Below are 8,406 nucleotides of genomic sequence, written 5' to 3'. Positions count from 1 at the left end.
GAACTCTGTAACTGGAAGGGCTGGATGAAAAGTGTTGAAAACTGTCTCCACTGATAAATAACACACTGGCTAACTTGAAAATGAGGTCCTATGTCCAAAATTCTGAACCACCCCTTTAACTCTTCACCATCACTGAGCTTTTCTGTTAAGGACAGGTTTCTTTTGTCCCTAAACATAGACAGTTGGAATACAATAAATACAGATATTAAACAAGGAAAATTAAAAGAAAGAAATATTACTGGAAAATGAAACTCACTAGTATCACCTGATCAGAATGATAGTCCGTCCCCTTTCCTTCTTTCTACACCTCGTCTTTTTTTTTTTTTTTTTTTTTTTATTGACACCTCTTGTCCTCCCCCTAAACTCTTGGATGTTCTTGGCCTTATCTCAAACACCTCTGTCTCCATGAATACAATTAACCCCTTCCCCCTCTCTCTCTGTACTCCATACCACCTACTCTTGACCATTACCATAAGTACAATGGCTAAATAGAGAAAAGACCACAAAACTGGTCTCAAAGCTCATCTCTATTCTTTAGCCTGCTGGCTCGGTTTGACCTTTGTGTTTGTACATTTGGATGTGGTTACACACAGTGATTTTGATCCTTTTCTTTATCTTTTGTACAGCACGCTGGTTGTCAACATGAATTAACTTGGCAAGGCCAGACGTGTCTTTTGGGTCACAGTATAGTGCAGACCTCTGCGATGTGCTAAACTGTCCAATTTCTTACACCAGAGAGTGAAATCGTGATGCAGCCGATGGGGCACAAGATTAGAATTGCTTATTGGTTTCACTTGAGCCGGAACGAGGACTTACTGACTTAGAAGAAAGACCAATTGATTTGGGAAAATTGCAGAGATGTTTTACAGTTTTAGATATCGTGGAGCATAAAACTGGCGGCTTTATCAATTTGTCAGGCATGGACTGTGTTAATGAGCGGACATGATGAAGCAGCATTTTAATGTCCCTGTGAGCAAGAGTGAAGCAAAGAGTTGATGATGGTTGATGGTTTATTAATATACAGCACAGATTTCCTTACCTACTGACTGACTACGAAACAAAGCTGCCAGTATCAACAGTACCCATTTCAGACATGTCATAAGTACAAAGTAAACTGAAATGTATTATTTAGGGTTGTTACAGTGGAAGTTGTGCAAAACAAGTTTGTCTGTGTGGAGAGAACTGGAAGTGGAACTTCATTTAGTGAAGAACAGCAGACAAACGTAGCTTATAAAAAGGCAAATATTCCCCAATATTGCAAGAAAATAGGTAGTCTGGAATGAAGGATTGTACAAAAAATTAAAAAAAATCTTCATTTATATTCAGTTTTCAAGTAAAGAAACCATGTAAACATTTTTTTTTCTAAAAACAGAATTGTTGGAAAATTCCATCTTAACCAAAGTGTGCATGATGGTTAAGACAATACATTCAACAGTGTCATGGGAACTATTTCAGTGCAAATACAGTGTAAGTGTGACACAACTAACAGTTTATATATTGTGCATCACCAAAAGTTAAAGAGGCATTTTAAAAGTAGGTCATCAAAAAAAAAAAAAAAAAAAAAAAAAGCCAAAACCTTGAGATAACCACCTAAAACTTTGGTGCACAAAATGTGTACATTCAATAATCAAAAGTAGAACAATGAAAAAAAGACTGAACCCCTGTTTACAGAAGATTGAACAAGGAGGAGTAAACTCATCTCTGAAAACAAATACTGGCTTTCTTTACATTTTAAGTATCAAAAAAATATGAAACCACTAGGAATCTCCCAGATCAATATCACAAGCATCAACAACAAAAAAAATAATACTTTTATGCATTAACAAACTTACTACAATGAAAACTGAAAAATAAAAAAGGACCCTGAGTACAATGCTTAGCAAGGATTAAAAGAGAATGGAGGAGAAACAGCTTCAAACAAAATGCCACTTAACAGCTTTGAACTGCCTTTTGCCTGGAGGGAAACATGCAGGGTCTAAACTGACCCACAACTCGGTTTCTTTTCACACACGTGCAAATGTTCAGGAGGGAGGAATGAGCTGTGGTGGTGGGGCAGACAAAGGACACAATGCATTTAGATGCTAAGCCGGTGCACTTAACAGTCTTTTAGAACATGAAGTAAACAATGCTTGTGTAGTATGTTCACAGTAAAATGCACCGGCGGAGAGATGCATGGAAGGTTTTTGGGGTCAAGAAGTTCTTCAACAGAGCTTTCATGTCGCTCCTAAAAGCCCATTTTTGTTAGATAAAAGCATTGGGCCCATGGGCATTTACCCATGAACCAGCGACACCCCATGATGCAAAGCTCGCTTCCACATGTAGTACGTTGAGCGTGGCGTGAAAGGGAAGTAGGACCTGAATTCTTTAAACGTGGGGAAGGATTTCTCCTCAAAGCGTTGCTGCAGGAACAGCTTGGCCTTGGCCTTGAAGTTGGCCAGAGCCACAACATCCATCGCGAACATCTGCTCATCTACGGGCGCCTTGCTGTGAATGATGTGCTTTGGATGTGGGGCATGAAACGGGGGCATGGGGGAGCTTTCTAGAGGTTTAGGACTCTCAACAAATGGGAGCACATGGTGACTCTCCATCCTCCTCTCCATAATCTTGTTTTCTGGAGCAGTGCTCTCCAGACTCTCAGGAAGGTTGATCTCTGTGCTCTGCATGCCGATCTTCTTCTCGCGGTTCCGACTGCTACGCCAAAGCCAGAAGAAAGAAGCGGACATGGTTGGGAACTTGAGCTTGAACTTCGTCAGGGACCAGTTGAACTTCTGGACATGTAGCTTTGCAGCATCTCTGAGCTGTTTTTTACTGATGTACGCCAGCATGAAACTTTTGTGTTTTTGTCCACAGATTCTCCTTCTGGGCGCGAACGGCTGGTTGGTGTGATGCAGGACTGGGGACAGACTTTTTGGACTATGGCTCTTGTCGGCATCTGAGCTGTCCTCACTGCTGCCAACGCTGCCTTTGTAACCGCCGTTGAACAGCATGGCTTCTCTCCTCCAGTTGTAGTAGGTTGATCTGGAGATCCCTGGGAAATTTCTTTTGAAGATCCTGAAGGGGAGGGAGGCGTTCATGGCGATGCAATTTTGCAGACAGCGCTTAGCTTCCTGCATGTGAGCTACAGTCTGGGCCCGCTCCAGGTCCAGCTTGCCGAGGCTGAGGCCAAACATGCTGGCCACACTGTCATTATGGTCTGGCTCAAACTGCTTCGCTTCAGGCGAAGACCAGGTCTCCTGTTCCGTGCTCTCTCCAGGACTAATCTCTCCAGCGGATGATGAGGTGGAGAAGTTTCCTCCGGTTTTCAGGAGCTCTTGCTTCCAGTTGTAGTACGACGACCTTGAGATCTCAGGGAAAAACTCTTTAAACTGGTGCAGAGGGATGAGCTTGCCCTCCAAGTAGCAGGCCTGCAGGAAATACTTTGCCTCGTACCTGGCTGCTGACTTTTTGCAGTGCTCCTGCGTCTGCCTCTTCCAGCGGTAGAAGGTCCTCTTGGTGATGTTGTATTTGTCCTTTAGACCCGGGTAGGAAAGCTGCAGGTCCCGGTTCAGCAGGTCCTCGCTCTTCGTCGGCGACACCCTCTGCTGGCTGTCAGGGCTTCCAAACGTGAGGTCACTTGTCTGGACTAGTGCCACAAAGTGGTTCGGCCTGAACAACGACTCAGACTGCAGCTCTCCAGACCACATGATGTGGAGGGTCAGCGGCTCACAGTCTTTAGGCCACGGCCTTGGACGTATGACGCGGTTGAAATAGGGCCGGATCTTAAGGTTGAACTTGGGATAGATGGAGTAGATGTTCGACTTTAAGACTGACGAAAGGGCGTACACGTGCCACATGTTGGCATAGGAGCCGGGGAAGCAGGACGCTTTGACGTCGGCGTCGAAGATGGCCTCCAGGACTGTTACAGGCAGGTTGAGCATGTCCTCAGACTCTTCGGCACAGAGGCTGAAGCGAACAGCCTGAAGCATCATTTTTGAATCGATCATTCCAGAAAGGTAGTATCTCTTCCACAGCACCATTTCCACTACTGTCCGGACCTGTGGGGACAATAATATTTGCAATTAATATTACAAGATGCACGTATAAACAGCTAGAAAGAATCTGTATTGGTGTATACATCTAGACCGTACAAACTGAGTTTATAAATCTTATAAACCGGCTCACCTGTAGCTCCAAGCTAAGTCCAGTGTTGCCCACTAACAGCATGCTTACTGCGTCAAACAGCCGGTTGCCCTCCCCCTTACAGTTTAAAGGCAGGAGGCCCATGGGTGCATCGGGTGGGTACAGGCCATGAGCCGAGTTATCCACGCCTGCCCACTCGGGAAAATCCTGACAGGGGGTCTCCGGGAGCTGGAAGGGAGCAAGGATCTGGTCCACCTCCAGGGCCACTCGGGTCAAAGTGTCCAGGCCGGAGCTCTCTGTGGCCTCCTGGAGCTCCCCCAGAACAGACAACACCACCTCCTTCCTCTGAATCATACCTGGGGATCTGACGAGAACTGGAGGGGGGGAGGAGGAGGAGGAGGAAGAAGAGATGGTGAACAAAAGTTAAACATAATGGAGGAGTAGAGGGAAGCTCTGATGATTCTGAGAAGTTTAGTGAAACAACAGGGACTAGGCTTAGGGAATGTGTTCATGCCTTTGTTAACAGTAGAATAGATTATGTAGATTACTGAGGCCTATCCAAACTCAAACAACAGCTGCAGCTTAATCAAAGCGCTGCTGGTGCAGTTTGGTCTCAGAACAAAATAAACACATCTCACATGTTACTCAATGTATTGCACTAGATTTATGCCTGAACAATGATGCTGATCTCTAATGCATTTTCTCTCGTTACTCACCTCTTGGCCCAAGTCTACCTTGTTTCTTTTTACAAATGCAAAGCCACGGCTGTGTTTATACACTTTGTAAATTACATTTAGAAAAAGGTCTCGATAATAGTGTGTGTGTGTTTTATTTGTATAATTACAACGTAGCTGCAAAATATGACTTATTCTGTTAGTAACTGAAACTTAACAATGCTAATTCAAGTCAGATTCAATACCGACAGGACTTACTTTGTGTCGCGTCGTGTTGTGTTGTGTTATGTTTATGCTCTCGGTGATGCATTTGCTTGTTTCTGTAATTTCAAACACTTTCCTGAACCTGCGAAGTTTAAAATCAACTCAAGCGGAGTTTCGAAGTAGCCTGACCTCGTACACCCAAACACAAGAAAACGCGCATCTGGAATTAAAGATAACAAATGACTCGTGATTAATCGAAACGCGAAAACGACATTAAACCAACCAAATATGTTCCTACCTGAACGTCCAGAGACTACAAAAAGAGACTCAATGGAAATCGCTTGTTTGTAGCGGAGGTGTTTTACAGCTGATCTTGTTTCTCTCTCTCTCTCTCTCTCTCTCTCTCTCTCTCTCTCTCTCTCTCTCTCTCTCTCTCTCTCTCACTCTCACTCTCTCTCTCTGGGAATTTTAGTCCATTGCGTGCGTGCAGCTCCAGAGAGTTCTGTCCTCAGACCTGCGGCGGCTGATCAGTGGAGATTTGGGGAGCGACAGGAAATGGTTAATCGTCGATTCTCTTTTTTTTTTTTTTTTTTTTGTCTCTGCGCCGAGAGACACCTCCCTCCCCTCCCCTCCTCCTCAAGTTGGCTACAGCCAGGGTCAATTTCAATGTGAAGTGTTACAGGTATCGGTGCTTTTAGGTTTTATCGACACGTTTTTGCTTTTCCTTTGTCAAAGCCAACTGCAGATGTCAACAGTTCACTTTCAAGTTTATTTGTCAAATGCGTCAAAGGAACATCAAGGCTCTTTTTGCCTCATAAATAAACCTATCCTTACTCTTATGTGGTTACTTGTATAGCTTGTTAGCCCGCACTTCAAATCCTCAATGCAAATAGACAGTATAGGAACATCATAACCTTTACACGCAGAAGTCAAGGGCCAAAATGTATTTGGATGGAAGGCCATGGGCCAAAAATAAATGTTGATGTTAAAGAATACCATAATTGTTGTAATTCTTCGTAGATAAAACTTACATATGTAATTTAATAGGGAAGTTTACCAGCACTGTGCTTTACATTGCCATAAAACTCAGATTAAGTGCTTTTTAGCTGCCACAAAATGTAAAGTTAGGATTTTACAGCATTTTCAAATTAAGAGGAGAATAAGTATGAGCATGTCAAATGCCAAAGTGGGCCTAAACAATGGAAGCAGGCTGCTTTCTTTCCCAATGCAATGCCTTTGTATGTATTCTTCAGTCTGCACTCCAGAGACTGTAGTGTAAAAGGCCAGTTTGTGGATTAGAGTGGATATGTGCAGACAGGGCGTGGACATGAGCTTTGTGAGAGGAGGGCTCTTGAGCTCCAGGTCTGCTCCACTGTATCACTTTTAACACCTCCTCTCCTGCCTTTTGCAGGATTTCAGTAATCAAGGCCTTTTGTTCCACACATGCACAACGATCCCAGCGACTGTCCCCAACCCCCCACTGCCCCTACTGTAGACCCATACACACACACACACACACACACACACAGGGGACAACAGCATTTGGCCCCCACTGATATGTCCACTCCAAGCAGCACTTGGCAGACAAGCTGGTGCCAAGCTGGGGTTCAAGACTTTGACCTAAACCTTATCAGCTGTTTGGACAATGTGTGAGTGAGTGAGTGTGTTTGTGTGTGGGAGGGTTTACAAAAGAACAAGCACAATTTCACCACTTTGGTTTGTATTTCTGTCATTGCCAGCTGAGATAATGCATATAGACACCCACTTGTTAAAAGGTATGGTAATATGTGTGTGTGTGTGTGTGTGTGTGTGTGTGTGTGTGTGTGTGTGTGTGTGCGCATGTGTGTGTGTGTTTGAATACAAACTCCTCTGTCTTAATGAGGAGCTTCCTTCGCTCATCGTCTTTGACCTGAAATGTTTTGGAAGTCAGTGTGTTGAAATGCGAGCAGCGTCATTACTGCTATAATTTACGGTGAATTTTGAAATGAGGATGGTGACATGTTTTGTAAAGAAAGGTCAAATAAAGTGTCTAAACATTGCGTCAAAAGAGCGGAGTGGAAGAGAGGTCACACTGAAACCATCTGCACAGCTTTGCATTTTAAAACTTTTTATATAGCCAATGATTTCATCGTAGCTAACATTACGAAGACATCCAGGGGCAGAGCCTTTTTTCCCTTCAATTTATCATTAAAAAATATGATTCAATATAACTTCATCACATTGACCTTTCGTTGCGGAAATACAGAAGTCTCATTGTTGTACAAATATACTGAATGTGCCACATTATCCTCAGATCCTCAGCTTTGAGTATGAGTTCAGGGACTTTGATATCCTTTAAAGCATATTAAATCTAAGTCATGGCTGTTGCTCTCTTATCCCTCTTTGCCTTCATCTTCTATTCACTTTAATGCATTCAACACATTTTAGAAAAAGACAGCCTATCTACTTTCATCCTTTGCATCCTGTTTTTTTGAAGGATAAAATCAAGAAAATGAACACATTCAGAATCTAGTACATCTGCTTCCATGTCATGTGTTATGTGCCGAGGGCCTCTAATCTATCCTGGTATGGCCTCTCCACTTTATTCATCTACCCCCTTTCTTGTGAATGTTTGTGTCTTTACCTTCTTTTCTTCAACCCCCTTCAAACTCTTGGCTTGTAGCCAATCACACACCTTAGGTGTGTAGATTAGCTGTGCTGCACTGCACCGTGAACACAGTAGTGGGCTGGCTGCAAGCATTTAAAATGCAAATAGGGCAACACTGGGACTGGCTCCGGCAGTCTCTCACCTGCTGTGGCTGTGTGTGTCTGTGTCTGTGTGTGTGTGTGTATGTGTATGTGTGTGTATAGGTGTGACTGTGTGTGTACTGGCAGAGGAAAGTAGAAAGCTCCACACGAAATTGTAATTCAGCATGTTTGCAGAGGCACAATAGCAGGTTTGTGTGCAAAATAAAGTGTTGCATTTGGCTGTGTAGCTTGGTCACCTGAAATTTGGTACTGAATGCTAAAACACTATCACATGCAAAAACACAATGTCACTGAACAATGGCATTCAAAAATATTCCAGGGCTTGTTGAGATTTCACGTAACAAATCCTGTGTTCTTTGGGCTGTGTGTTTCTGTTTTTTTTAACCGTGCCCTGTTGCCTTCCACCACATATTGCAAGTTCCTCTACCGGGTTAGTCAATTAATAAACATAGGCTTCCTCTAGTTGCAGTCAGTAATTTGCTTACATTACTGTATTCAAAAGCTCTCTAACCAGATTTTCTCTCTACAACTCCTGCCAGGTTTTGTTCTATGAAAAATAACTGCAGACTTAATAGCCAAGTGTGTCATCATTTGATTTATTATAGACCTACAGTCAGACACAGTTTTTCAAAGAAAACAATAAGAAGCACCATAAATAACA

The 8,406-nt window shown here is 43.2% G+C and overlaps 1 protein-coding gene across 3 annotated transcripts; it reads right to left on the bottom strand.

Annotated features, from left to right (window-relative positions):
* Positions 1–992: 992 nt before the first annotated feature.
* vrtn (vertebrae development associated) lies at positions 993–5,537 on the bottom strand. 3 transcript variants are annotated; one of them, XM_028605403.1, is made up of 3 exons: positions 5,296–5,537; positions 4,162–4,493; positions 993–4,034 (listed from the first exon to the last, which is right to left on the bottom strand). In XM_028605403.1, exons 2-3 carry the CDS (start codon positions 4,471–4,473, stop codon positions 2,271–2,273), a joined length of 2,076 nt encoding a protein of 691 aa, XP_028461204.1. In that variant the 5' UTR covers positions 4,474–4,493; positions 5,296–5,537; the 3' UTR covers positions 993–2,270. The 3 variants fall into 3 exon arrangements, with proteins under 3 accessions (XP_028461204.1, XP_028461203.1, XP_028461205.1); XM_028605402.1 differs by lacking the exon at positions 5,296–5,537 and adding an exon at positions 5,052–5,279; XM_028605404.1 differs by lacking the exon at positions 5,296–5,537 and adding an exon at positions 4,836–5,045.
* Between the last annotated feature and the right edge of the window lie 2,869 nt (positions 5,538–8,406).

The sequence above is a fragment of the Perca flavescens genome, chromosome 18 (assembly GCF_004354835.1).
Source record: "Perca flavescens isolate YP-PL-M2 chromosome 18, PFLA_1.0, whole genome shotgun sequence".
In the NCBI taxonomy this organism is placed as follows: Eukaryota; Metazoa; Chordata; class Actinopteri; order Perciformes; family Percidae; genus Perca; species Perca flavescens.
Note: the sequence above shows the minus strand (reverse complement) of the source record. Positions and strands in the feature narration are given on the sequence as shown.

What these genes read in the sequence shown, in the direction of transcription:
- vrtn (XM_028605402.1), bottom strand. Translation starts at nt 5,103, where the DNA reads ATGCATCACCGAGAGCATAAACATAACACAACACAACACGACGCGACA. An exon ending in ACAACACGACGCGACACAAA is followed by an intron (nt 4,494 to 5,051) that starts GTAAGTCCTGTC and finishes CCCCCCCTCCAG; the next exon opens with TTCTCGTCAGATCCCCAGGT. An exon ending in GACTTAGCTTGGAGCTACAG is followed by an intron (nt 4,035 to 4,161) that starts GTGAGCCGGTTT and finishes TTGTCCCCACAG; the next exon opens with GTCCGGACAGTAGTGGAAAT.